This window comes from Hylobates moloch, unplaced genomic scaffold, assembly GCF_009828535.3.
Source record: "Hylobates moloch isolate HMO894 unplaced genomic scaffold, HMol_V3 SCAFFOLD_14, whole genome shotgun sequence".
Classification (NCBI taxonomy): Eukaryota; Metazoa; Chordata; class Mammalia; order Primates; family Hylobatidae; genus Hylobates; species Hylobates moloch.
The window spans coordinates 33,783,550-33,797,623 of NW_026652289.1; the positions used below are offsets into that span (position 1 = coordinate 33,783,550).

General features: G+C 51.2%; 1 protein-coding gene across 2 annotated transcripts in view; it reads right to left on the reverse strand.

Annotated features, from left to right (window-relative positions):
- SYNM (synemin) overlaps positions 1–14,074 on the reverse strand; it is a 31,892-nt gene that overhangs the window by 10,394 nt on the left and 7,424 nt on the right. For both annotated transcript variants that reach the window (XM_032176054.2, XM_032176056.2), the window contains exon 2: positions 13,157–13,281. In XM_032176054.2, the coding sequence (XP_032031945.1) occupies positions 13,157–13,281 (125 nt within the window). The remainder of the gene's footprint in view (positions 1–13,156; positions 13,282–14,074) is intronic.

The window sequence follows — 14,074 nt, forward strand, 5'->3', positions numbered from 1 at the left end:
AGTTGTATTTCCATCTATTGAAACATGGTGAGCCCCATGAACATGAGAACCCTGTGAGCGGCTGGAAGAAAGCAAAGGAGGCAGGAGGCACTCTCGCGAAGGCACACACAGCGGGCCTGCCCCGGAGCGGTGACTGCAGAGCACTTGTGGGTGGACGGTGGATGTGCAGGGGCCCGAGTCCAGAGGCCCAGCCCTTCGCTCAGGGCAGAGGCCAGGAAACAGGACACCAATCCATTAATCCCACACCCTCATGACCAAGCATTTTAGATTCCAGGAACACAAACAGCTTTCACTGCTGAGCAAGTTCTGAGATCTATATAATCAGAGGAACATTCAGGGTCAAAGCCAGGCTCCAAGGGTGTGCACCTCAGGATGACAGCAGCAGAAGGGGTGGCGTCCTACAGCTGAGGAGCCAGAGCAGGGTGTGGGGAGGAAGACTAGGTTCTAGTTCAGATCCTCCCGGCCTGGCTCAGCTGTGAACCTCGGGTACCACGGGGCCTCTCCCTTGAGTTGCTCAAGTTAGAACGGAAGGTATGTTGCTGTCCAGGGAAAAATACGTCTTCCCCACCCCTCCAAGGGGAATGGTTCTGCTCCTCTTCCAGAATTCCAAAGCATCACCACACCTTCATAGAGTTCAGGACCCTGAAGTACACGAGACAGGCACCAGCCCTGCGTGGGGCTTCTGGCCCGGTTCAGGGGACAAGATACAGCCCCACAGCCTCCCCTTTCTAGGCCTTTACCATCCCTGGCTGACACTGAGCACCTGGCATTGTGGTCAATCTCATGTACTTAACACAGTCGAAGCCACCCCCAACACAGGGCCTGTGGCCGCATCCTCGCTCTAGAGGTGAGAAGAGTGGGGTGCAGAGATAGCATCTTGGTCAAGGGCACACAGCTCACCAGTAAAGAGAAAAATGCAAACCCAGGCAGCCTGAGCTCTCAGCCCCCTCCCCTGCGACACCGCTAGGCCTCCCAGTGGGGCCAGAGACCATGGTGTTGCACACACATTTCAGAAAGCACAAATCCTGCAGACAGACCCTCCAGGCCATATTAATGAAAGTAAATTCTCTTGGTGACTTCATCCAAAATGGCCCTGCAGAGCTCTCCTATGACAGTAAGAAGCTCCTGCTGGAGAAGGAGCTGTCCCTCATCTGCGTCCCCTCTCAATGGCCAGATCCTAGCAGGCAGGGACACGTCACCTTTACTATCTGTGAGCACCCGGCTGAGCACTGGCCATTGAGTTCATGCTTCGGGTAGCACACCCAGCCCAATGGCAGCCACCCTCCTTCCACACGGCCCCAGGACTACACGGCGAAAGCATCAACAAGACTCTGAGGAGAAGCCAGAAACTATGATTTCCTCTAAGGCTCTGCAAGGGACATTTTTAAGGAATAGGTTCGTACCACTTTAAGAAATGCGTAGCATGTTCTCTGAGGCTGCAATCAAACCTGGTTATTTTGAGAGCGGTGGAGGAAATCTGCACCCAAGTCTCGGGGACTGTGAGAAATGCCAATGCCCTGAGTCACGGGCTATTGTGGGCATTTCACACAGCTCCACAGGCTGGTGGCCCCTTATGCAGGAAAATAAGTAAAAGTGCAAGAAAACTCAAGTCCCTGGCCTCATTAAGGAGCCCAAGACAAACCCACAGTGCAGAAGCCGACCGTAATGTGGCCTCTGGCCAGGCGCCAGGCCCTAATGGGCCACCCGGCGTCCTGAGCAGGCCCCAAGGCAAGGCTCTCCGTCTGGGATAGATTATCCTAATGGAATTTCTGAATAATCTGCTGTGATTCAGCACTGTGGGCACAAGGCCACTGCTCTGTACAGCCCCATAAATGAGGCACTGTCAGGATGTTCCCAGAAGCCGTGCCTGTGCGGGAGCCTGCTGGGGCCGGCACCGGGGCCGGGGCCGGGGCCGGGGCCTGGGCCTGTGGGTGATTCACAGGGTGCTTCCTAGCAAACAGGTGAAGAAGTACAGAGAAGAAAGGGAGGCTCCAGAGCTGGACAAGGAGCCGCAGAACCGCCTCCCTCGGCTCTCACTGTGCCAAGGGAGTTAACATTCAGTTAACTGAATGTTAACCAAGCTCCGCACAGAGTGGAGGCACTGCCTGGGTCACCCCAGATGTGGGCCTGTGGCTGGTCAGTCTCCGGGAAGACCAGGGAAGAGAAGGGAGGGGGTAGAGGGGAGTTTCATTCCCATGACCAGCAATGCCACCCGAATGGGAAAGGTGAGATGACCACCAGCTTCATAGGAAGGATAACAGGAGGTAACGTGGCAGTGCTGGGCCATTTCCTGGCATCCCTTCTGGGGTCAGTATTCAATCACATCCCAGAGCCATCTCTAGGTCAATACTAGAGACTGAAAAAAAAAAAAATCAGATAATCAACAGAGATAAACGTTACTCATAAAACAGAAAGGAAGCACAGGATAAAGTTCTGGAGTCAGGATGTCTGGATTCAGATCTGGGGCCTGCCACTTCCTAGTTCTGTGACCCTGGCAGGCCGCTCAACCCACTGTGACTCAGTTTCCCTATTTCTGAAATGGAGAGAACTCACAGGTTGGCAGTAGGAATTAATCAAGAAGCAGAAAGTTCTCAGAACCATGGCTGTCACAGAATAAGAGCTCACCAAACTTCAGCATTCACGTCATCACCACCTCCTTCTACATCCTCCAAAGAAAACTGATTTCCAGCTAACTAAAATGAGTCAACAAGGGAAGGGATTGTGGATCACCTGTATTTTATGGTTAACTGAATGTTAACTCATTTATTTGACCAGCAACCAAAGGTACTGGTCGATCCTTTCAATTATATATTCTATTTATTTATTTATTTATTTATTTAGAGACAGGATCTTGCTCTGTCGCCCAGGCTGGAGCGCAGTGCAGTGGTGCCATCTCGGCTCACGGCAACCTCTGCCTCCCAGGCTTAGGTGATCCTCCCACCTCAGCCTCCCAAGTAGCTGGGACTACAGGCACGTGCCACCACACCCAACTAGTTGTTTTTGTATTGTTTGTAGAGATGGGGTTTCACCATGTTGCCCAGGCTGGTCTCCAACTTCTGGGCTCAAGCGATCCGCCTGCCTCAGCCTCCCAAAGTGCTGGGATTACAGGTGTGAGCCACCATGCCCAACCCTATTCTTAAAATTACAAGATTTTTATTCACTTCAAGTATTTTATCTAGTAACTAGATAAGTCTCAGTGTTCACACATTTTTATAAGTCTTCCAAAAAAAGGTGGGATCTAGCTTAAAAAAACAAAATGTACTTCTGCAAAACCCTGAGGAAACCCCTAAGAAACGTTTCCCTTTGAATAGACACGTGAAAAGGTACAGGTGGCCTAAAAAATAATGGAGCAATCAGAGATACCACTAGAATGATGAGATGTAAACATGAGTCCTCTGTGAAGGGCGACAGGCTAGTCAGAGACGACACCGGTGGCAGCCAGGAGATCTTTATTGGACAGGTAGAGGTCAGGTTGCGCGGGGGAGAGAGAGAAGAGAAGAGAAGAGAGAGGAGAGGAGAGGAGAGGAGAGGAGAGGAGAGGAGAGGAGAGGAGAGGAGAGGAGAGAAGAGAGAGAAGAGAGGAGAGGAGAGAAGAGAGAGAAGAGGAGAGGAGAAGAGAAGAGAAGAGAAGAGAAGAGAAGAGAAGAGAAGAGAGAGAAGAGAGAGAAGAGGAGAGGAGAAAAGAGAAGAGAGAGAAAAGAAGAGAGAGGAGAGGAGAGAGAGGAGAGGAGAAGAGAGGAGAAGAGAAGAGAGAGAAGAGGAGAGAGAGAAGAGAGAGAAGAGAAGAGAGAGAAGAGGAGAGAAGAGAAGAGAGAAGAGAGAGAAGAGAAGAGAGAGAAGAGGAGAGAGTGAGCTGCTGGTGTGCTGGGTTTTATATCCCTTGGGCCTACGTGGGGCGGGCCCAAGGGAAGGCGGGAGATGCTTCTTTCTGATTGGCCCTCCTTTGGCGGGTTCAGACAGTGCCCGGTCAAGGAGGGGAGAAGAACCCGGAACCGGCGCCATTAAGGTACCCCTGTTACCTAACACTCTGTGTTGCTACATTAGCAGTCTACATCGAGACCAGGGACAACATCACATTTTTCTCCATTAAAACATGCTGCTTCTGCCAACTGGGATCAGAAAGAAGAAACAGGAAGCTTCCCATGCCCTTCCCCGGCACACACAATATTTTTGGATGTTGTTGTTTCTAACCGAACCTTTCAAAAGGACTTTTGCCTTAAAGGCCCCAGGCAGTAAATACATCTCTGCATTGCATTTTCCAATCTGCCGTGGTAAGGCTTCTTTCAATTTTTCTACTGAAAAATCATTTTGACCCAGCTTTCCATTTTTTCTTTCAGGTGAAATTTAGAACAATTATCATATCTTTCATCCCCAAAACACAGAACACAAAAGCCTCTTTTTGGATTCTTACAGAGACCGCACTGTCTGTCTTCCAGACCAGAAACCTAGGATGGGCCTCATGTCACGCACGCTGTTTCTGCATCCTTCTGTTCTGTGGTTTCTGCACTGTCCACTCCTGGGTATTCTTGCATTTGTTGTTTCAATATTGAGTGTCTTTTCTGAAAGATTATGTTTTCTAACAGCTTCTTGCTGATGATTGGGCTCTATGCTGAGTGTGTGTATGGGGAAGCTGTTTCTTTTCTATCTGTGCTTCGGCACGTCCTCAATCTGTAGAATCTGGACCAGATCTTCACATCAGCAGTGAGAGGGTTTGGGACGCTGCAGGTTCTGGACATTACAAGGGTTTTCACCATCTTATCAATTATCATCCGATTATTCACAAGCACCTGCTTTACAGACTCTGTGCTAGCCTGCAGCGAGTGACAGTGGCACGTGTCTCTCATACTTCCTTACCTCTCAGCCCCTCAGGCTCCTCCCTCCTACCACAGCCACCTCCATCAGGTCTGCATGCCTGGGCGCTAGCGACTGCAGGAAACTCTGGAAGCCTCCCTGCAGCCACCCAGACACCCCATCCACCCCAGCACTGCGGGCCTCCTGCCCTCTGCCTGCAGCTGCCTCCCCAGCATCGCCTACCCCCTCCATAGTGCTGGCCCTAGGACTGCCCTTGCATGCCACAGAAAGCCCCACTGCAGCTTCCCGGCGTTCAAGACCCCTGCACTCTGCCTCATTCCCAGACCTCTCCTCATTCCCCTTGCAAGTTCCTCCCTCAATTTATTCTCTTATTCAAACTTGCCCACCTGGAGCTCCTTCCTGATTCCTTTCTGCCAGTCCAAGTCCCATCTCCCCACTTCCCCCAGCACCCAAAGGCCCAAACCCCACATCCCTTTGCAAATCTCTTCTCATCACCTCGGTCTGAAGTGCTCCATCCAGCGGTGACCCATGGATAGCTTTCCCTGTTAGGTGGCAGTGAACCATCGACACTACCTCCTAGGAATGTGCATTCCATTATTGGAATATGCTTGACTTTTTACCTCAACATACTGTGTCCCTCCTGCCATGCTACCCCCTACCGTCCATCTCCCGTCTTCTCTGTGTCTGCTCACATTTCCCCTTCTTTCAAGACCTTCATCAATCTTAAATCCCTGTAGAAGCCTCCCCTGATTCTCACAACTCCCTCCCCATCTCCAGAAGCCTCGTGCTGGAGTGTCTTTCGCGACCCTTCGGGCTCCCTGCTGTGTGGCAGGCTCCCAGATCCACGCTGCCTCATCTACAGCCCACGTTCCTTGACATGAAGCCCACACTGGGAGTATCTTTGCAGGCCCCCACCCGGCATCATATCCTGCATACAAGTGTCTCCAGAGCAGGCTGAGGGCAGGTGCGGCTCTTACCCATCATCACACATGGCCCTGCATGACAGGCCCCCAAAACCCAGCTGCCCAGAGACTGGCACTGTCATAAATACCACACTAGCTCAGTCCTCAGGGCCTCCCCCTGGCCATTCCCTCTGCCTGGAAAACCCTTTCCAAAAAGTCATTTCCAGCTTCTCTTCCTATAAGAATCAAGCATTGCCTCTTCCAGGAAGCCCTCCCTGCATGCCTCATCAGCCTCCCTCCCACTGCACCCAACACATCACCCTACCACTGAGGACAGGGACTAGGTCTGTACCATCATCCGCCCGGCATCCCAGTACATCCAGCTCCTTTCCAATTCCACATTCAGCAGGGCATGGAGGGAACAGCCCTGGGTTAAGGCCTGAAGTTAAAATCTCAGGCTCTCCAATTATGAGTTGTGTAACCTTTTAAGTAACCTTGAACCTGGGTTTCATCACATGGAAAATAAACTTCTTTGGTGAAGCTATAAAAATTGGAGATACTGTCTACAAAGCACTTAGCACATGGTAGGTACTAAACAGAAGGCAGCTGTCACTCCCTGTTACCCATTCATGGTCTGAGATAACGGCACCTACTTTGGAATGCATCAAAAAGTAAGATGGATGATGATACGGGGTGGACAGTCATGAGATAAAGCAAATGTAGTCGAATGTTCACTGGAGAACTCAAATGGAGCATTCATTATTCTTCCAACTTTTCTTATCTTTGGAAATTCTCATAACAAAATGTTGGGAAAACGAGACAAACTATTCATTTTGACATGATTCTGCAAAACAAGACTTCAAGGAATGAGTTGTGTTGCTCATCTGGGGTGTTCAGAGCTTCAGATTCTGTCCAATCCAAGTCATCACCTTCTCTCAAGTGCGGTCTCTCCAGGTGGCTCCACAGGATTCTGTGCCCTCGGACAGGCCCAGTGCAGCTCTAAGAGGACTGCCACATGCAACTGCAAACAGCCCAGACTGGCACGTGGGTCCTGGTGCAGGCCCCGCCTCCTACTGTGACTGCTTCCCCTCTCCTCCATCAACCCATCCTTCATCTTGTCTTCCAGGCTGCTGTGAGAAGACCTCGCACTTACCTGCCCCTGGGCCCCTCTGCCAACAGCAGTGTGTGCATGAATCAACTGGGATTTTGTTACAAGGCCAACTTTGGTCCAGTATGTCTGGGTGAGCCCAAGATTCTGCATTCCCAACAAACTTGCAATGCCTCACAATGTGCATGCTGCCACCCTGTGAGCAGTGAGGCCCTGGACCAGGGATTCTCTACCCTGGTGGTACCTGATAATCATCCGGGGAGGTTTCAAACCACTGTGCTGGTTCCATCTGTCACTAATCTACTCAGAATCTTGAGGGCCGGGAGATTCGCAGGTGCAGCCCCTCCCTGTGCCTGGGCATCTTCCCCTTACTATTCTGCGGCCAGTGCAATAAAACGCACACTCCAGGCAAGACCCTGTGATCATACAGCAAATGGACCAGTACCTCCAGCCCCACACAACTGCAGCCACTCTCGACAGGGCACAAGAGCCAGTACAGTCTGGTGCCAGCTGCAGGCAGGGTGTCTCCTCTCTTCTCAGTATCCACGGCCCCAAGCCCAGCCCCACAGCTCCTGCTCACTGCCACCCGCAATGCAGGAGGAAAGGGCGGGATGGTGCTGCACGTCTTAGGATGCTCAGAGGTCTCAGTCTCATCTTCACCTGCCAGGCGAGGTGCCAGCAGCTTCCCTGGCCATGCACTGGCCAAAGGCAAAACTCCAGTCTCAGACTCTTTGAGGTTTGCTTTGTTTTAATTTAATTTTATTATCTTTTTTTTTTTTTTTTTTTTTGAGACGGAGTCTCGCTCTGTCGCCCAGGCTGGAGTACAGTGGCGCAATCTCGGCTCACTGCAAGCTCCGCCTCCCGGGTTCACACCATTCTCCTGCCTCAGCCTCTCCAAGTAGCTGGGACTACAGGCGCCCGCCACCACGCCCGGCTAATTTTTTGTATTTTTTTAGTAGAGATGGGGTTTCACCGTGGTCTCGATCTCCTGACCTCGTGATCCGCCCGCCTCGGCCTCCCAAAGTGCTGGGATTACAAGCGTGAGCCACCGCGCCCAGACTAATTTTATTATCTCATGTTTATTTTATTAAATTATATATTTATTTATAAATTGCAAGCCTCTTTGGAAATTACAAGTTTACAATCACATTATTTTATGATGACTTTAATGTTGCTCCTTCCCTGTGACAGTCACCTAGAAGGGCCAAAGATCTGGGTTGGGGGGTGTTCAGTACATTTGAGAGTCCTTGGGACAATGGACAAATCCCAGCAAACTGTGCTTTAAGCATTAAAGAGCCACAGTCCCTTCCCTCGCATGTGAATGAGAACCAGTAAGCCACAGGGTGACGACGATCAACTCAGCAATTCTGGGCCAACGGCCACCACAGGTGGGTCAAGGTTTGCAGAGATCAAATGGGCGCTTTAAAGAATAAGGGTCAGAAGAGCGCAAGTCCACTAACACAAATAGGAACTTCACACCTGTCCTCCGAATTGGAGCAGTGCAGCCTACTGAGAAAGACTCACGTCGAGGATGACGAGGGTTTGTCTTCCAGACATGCACTGGTGATTTTCAAAAATGCTAAGTTTTTGGCTTATACAAAATGCGTTCTATTCAACCATCTGTATGTCTTTTTCGTCGACGGGCAGCTCCGAGACTAAACCGGAGCACAGTGGCAGGAGGCCTGCAGCGACCCGACCCAGCACGGCTGGGAGTCTGCAGCAGCGGGGCAGGGCCGGTCAGGCAGGCTCCTGACAGGGGTCCTCGTTTTCCCCCACGCAAACTTGGAAGGCAGAAAGAGGTACAGTGAAATCCATCACTTGCTCTCCTGAAAGCACGAGTCGCTCCTAAATTCCTAGGAGATGGCCACATCAATCCATAATCGGGTTAGGGAAACGCCAGCCACAGACAGACAAAATAAACTCTGCCCTGGCTGACGGACTGCTGACAGTGAGCAGAAACAGCTCGCGATCGATGCCCTGGAAAAGCTGGGCCCGTGGCTTGTGAACACCCTACCAAAAAGGCAGGCCCCGCACTCTCAGGCAGGATGCCCGTGTTTACACTGGCTTTTCAGGATGGAGAACAGCGGGCAGGACGAAGTAGGGAAGAAACGAAGAAAAGAGCTCAAAATTCCAGAGAGACAAGGCACAAAATAAGTTTCCTGATTCTAACTCAGAGAACTATTACAGAAAGAAAATAGAGGCCGGGCGCGGTGGCTCACGCTTGTAATCCCAGCACTTTGGGAGGCCGAGGCGGGCGGATCACGAGGTCAGGGTCAGGAGATCGAGACCATGGTGAAACCCCGTCTCTACTAAAAATACAAAAAAAATTAGCCGGGCGTGGTGGCGGGCGCCTGTAGTCCCAGCTACTTGGAGAGGCTGAGGCAGGAGAATGGCGTGAACCCGGGAGGTGGAGAGCTTGCAGTGAGCCGAGATCGCGCCACTGCACTCCAGCCTGGGTGAAAGAGCGAGACTCCGTCTCAAAAAAAAAAAAAAAAAGAAAAGAAAATAGAAAAATCCAACTGCCCTGCAGGGAAAAGATTTATCTGGCATGGGGCATTATCAAACACAGATACAGAAGTCAGTTTTCCAGGCCTGCCTGGCATCTGCCCTAGAACAGTGCCTGAATTGGGGTAACTCCCACCACCCCAGTCTCAGTCCATGTGACTCCTAAGAGGCTGGGACCCCACCCCAAAGCTCTAGAGCCCTTCGTCCCTCTGGCCAGTGACGGGCTCAGAGGCAGGAACATGACCCAACAGAGATGGAGAGGCCGAGACGATGCCCTCCTTTGACCGCGGGCATGAGGCTGGGTGGCCCTAAGCCTGGAGCTGCTCGGGCCCCACCCAGGCATGTGGTGGGAAGAGTCCAGAAGACAGAGCCCATCCCACCATGTGGACCAGCTGCACCTGAAACTAAGGATTTGATACGGTTTGGATGTGCGTCTTCCCCTCATCTCATGTTGAAATGTGACCTCCGTGTTGAAGGTGGGGCCTAGTGGAAGGTGTTTGGGTTATGTGGGTGGATTGCTCATCAATGGCTTGGTACTGCCCTCACGATAATGAGTGAGTTCTCACTCTATGAGTCCACACGAGATCTGGTTGTTTAAAAGAACCCAGCACCGGCCAGGCACAAGGGCTCATGCCTGTAATCCCAGCACTTAGAGAGGCCGAGGCAGGTGGATCACAAGGTCAGGAGTTCAAGACCAGCCTGGCCAATATGGTGAAACCCCATCTTTATTAAAAATACAAAAATTAGCCAGGCATGGTGGCAGGTGCCTGTAGTCCCAGCTACTCTGGAGGCTGAGGCAGGAGAATCAGGAGAACTGCTTGAACTCGGGAGGCAGAGGTTGCAGTGAGCCAGATCGCACCACTGCACTCCAGCCTGGGTGACAGAGTGAGACTCCATCTCAAAAAGAAAAAAAGAAGCTGGCACCTCCCCACCCTCTCTTGCTCGCTCTCTTGCCATGTGACATGCCTGCTCCTTTCACCTTGCACCATGACTGTATGCTTCCTGAGGCTTCACCAGGAGCAGATGCCAGCACCGTGATTCCTGTACAGCCTGCACAACTGTGGGCCGAAATAAACCTCTTTTCTTTACAAATATCTAGTCTCAGTTATTCCTTCATAACACAGAGTGGACCAGCACAAGACTTGCAGGTATATGAGTAATAAATTCTTTTTCTGACTTGGGGCAGTCTGAGGAGAGTTTCTGTCACTCACAAATGAAAAATTCCTGATTAATGCTTTCTTCCCCCATATAAAGCCTGAGTGTTTTCAAGTTTTCCATATTAAAGTTTAGATCATCTAACTCAACATATGTTTCAATGCCCTTCCGATTTAATTGTGCAACTGTTCACCCCACAAGATTTCCAAAGAGAATGCCAACAACGGGCTTTGGGAAGTCCAGCCTGCCAGCATCTTTTCCCCTTTCTCTGAGCCCCGGCCAGCAGCCCCTCAGCTGCAGCAAGGCTCTCAAATGGGGGATCCAGACAGGCCCTCATGGCCTTAGCCCCAGGACCAGCCCTCAATTCATCCCTCAGTTAAGCCGTGGCTCCTCCACAGACTGCCATGCCCTTGGGAGGGCCTCACCCCTTAGCAGCCTCCTGGGGCCCAGGCCAGGGGCTGCCTGACAGAGCTGCTCCCTCTTCACTAATGGGAGTGAGGGCTGGGATGAACCCTGGCTGATGTAAGTCTTCCAGGAAATAAAGACAGTGAGGCCGGTCCAGGCTGCAATGTAAACTACAAGCAACATATCAGCCAGATACCCTTTTAATAGACATCAAAGCAATTCAGGCCACCTTGATATTATTCTTAGAGCAAAAAATCACGATCAGGGCCAGGCGCAGTGACTCACACCTGTAATCTCAGCACTTTGCGGCGGCGAGGCGGGTGGATCACCTGAGGTCAGGAGTTCGAGACCAGCCTGACCAACAAAGTGAAACCCCGTCTCTACTAAAAATACAAAAATTAGCCAGGAATGGTGGCAGGTGCCTGTAGTCCCAGCTACTCAGGAGGCTGAAACAGAATTGCTTGAACCCAGGAGGCAGAGGTTGCAGTGAGCTGAGCTCGTGCCACTGCATGCCAGCCTAGGAGACAGAGCGAGACTCCGTCTCAAAAAAACAAAAAAAATCATGATCAGAAGATTACTGAGACAGCCTACAAGATGTGCTGAACTAGGCCTGGGGATGGTCCCTGCTCTACCCCTCACCAGGGGAGTTGGTCCCCTTCTTAACCTCTCCAGGTTTAACTCCCCTACCTGTTAAGGAGACACCACTGGAATATGGCTTTGATGACCAGACTTTGACTCTTTTGCCAAAGCGGTTTCCACAGCTTGCTCACCCCCTCCATTGACACATGTTCCACAATCCTGGGAACGGAGCAGGCACATTGCCCTTTTTACATGGCTTGGTGGGCACGGCACAGCTTTGGCACCAGACCCGGCTGGCTCTGCCCCTCACCAGCCTGCAGCCCCAACCTCCCGGCCTCTCTCTCTCACCTCTAGGAGGGGAGAGTGGTGCCCACCTCAGAGGTTGACTCGGAGCAAAGAATAGTGGCAAAGAACTTAGCAGCACGTCTGGCAGGCAGTAAGAACACCATAAAGCTGCCTATTGTTAGCGTTCCTGCAGGTTGAGCACCTGGGTCTCTAAAATTCCTTCCACTGTAAGCTTCACAGATCCTACCTCCTTCATAGCAGCCCTGAGCATGAGAGCTGCCAGGAAATAAGGGGCACCACCTCAATCAAAGACCCACTGGCACCCAGGGGAAGGGAGGAGTGATGCCAAGGAGGGGGCGAGCACTGTTCTGCCGGCCTGCAGGCCACACCCAGGGGGACTGGACTGCATTCTCTGCCCCACCCAGCCCCTTTGAGCGCTTTGTGACCTTTTCATCAGAGCTGGTTACCTTGAACTCAAGTCAACATCTTGATAAATAAAGCCAGTTGGCCTACATTACCATGCACCATGCTAATCTCTTGGAAGAGATTCAGTTCAGGGCCAAACCCACACAGGGTGGCACCAGAGCCCTGAGATTCAAAGCAACAATCAACAGGCAGATACACACAGACTTCCTGGGTCCAAATCCTGTGACATGGTTTGGCTCTGGGTCCCCACCCAAACCTCATCTCGAATTGCAACCCCCACGTGTCAAGGGAGGGACCTGGTGGGAGGTGACTGGACCATGGGAGCGACTTTCCCCACGCTGTTCTCATGACAGTGAGTGAGTTCTCATGAGATCTGACTCTTTAAAAGTGGCAGTTTCCCCTGAGCTCGCTCTCTCTCCTGCCACCTCGTGAAGAAGGTTCTTCCTTCTCCTTTGCCTTCCACCACGATTGTAAGTTTCCTGAGGCCTCCCCAGCCCTGCGGAACTGTGAGTCAATTAAACCTCTTTCCTTTACAAATTACCCAGGCTCAGGTAGGACCTTTATGGCGGGATGAAAACACACTAACACATCCTGGCCCTCCACTTTCCAGTTCTGTAACTTCTCTGAGCAAAGTCTGTTCATCTGTAAACACTGCCTCCCGTTCCTAGGATCCAACACGTTGACATGTGTAAAGCTCTTCAGCAGTCCCCAGAACATACAAACACTAGATAAGGGGGCAGGGCTCAGCTACTCCCACACTGGGGATACCTGTGATACCTGCTCAGTGACCTAAGCAAGCCCCTACTCTTCCTCTTCCTTTTGGCCTTGGACTCCTTGCCTGGCCATGCCAAGGGCTGCTCTCTGCTTGTCACAAAGCCACAGGGACTCCACAAAGGCTATGGTCCCTAGACCAGTTTCCTTCATGTACGAGTCCCACCCCCATGGCTTCATCAAGGCCAACTCAGCACAGCCTCCTTACCGGTAGGTCGCCACCTCCAGACTGAGGCCGGTCTTCACCTGCAGGAGGTCCTGATAGTCCCGCAGCCTGTCAGCCATGGCCAAGGTGAGGGTCGCCTTCTCATCCTCCAGGCAGTCAATCGCTCTCTAAAGAGAATAGACAGACTTTTAGATCAGAGAACTGGAGCTTTACTGGGTCGAACTGAAGGTACCAACAATTCAGGGCTGAATTGAAAAACAGACCAGGATTATTAGCAGACCTGAAAACCATCCCGGGTTATTAAACACGCAGTCATTTGCAGGGTGGTCTCCAATGCTGTATCTCTTCCATATGGAAGTTTTTTATCGCATATGGAACATTTTGATAGGACACTGGCTTCTCTGCTCAGACTATCCATTAATAACGAATGCTTAGGGGTTTATTCAAATCATCTCTACCGTTCAGACATCAGGCTGCTTAGGAAAGCCAGTACCTCAAACCAGTCACTAAGACGCTATGGAAAATAAGCCAAGACTAGAAATCAGGGGTTTTACAATATTTGAAACATAAGTCACTCAGATTTGAACTGGAATGTACTCCCCAAAGTCATGATTTATCCAATAATAAGCAGGTAAACTGATACAGAGTTTTGTTTCACTTAGAAAAGCTACTTTAAGATCATCTGGGGAGAAATGCACTCTGGGCATAAATGACAAAATACAGACTCAGATATAAAACTTCTTTTTGGGCCTGGCGTGGTGGCTCACGCCTATAATCCCAACACTTTGGGAGGCCAAAGCGGGCGGATCACTTGAGGTCAGGAGTTCGAGACCAGGCTGGCCAATATGGCGAAACCCTGTCTCTACTAAAAATACAAAAAATAGCTGGGCGTGGTGGCACAGACCTGTAATCCCAGCTGCTTAGGAGGCTGAGGAACAGGAATCACTTGAACTCAGGAGG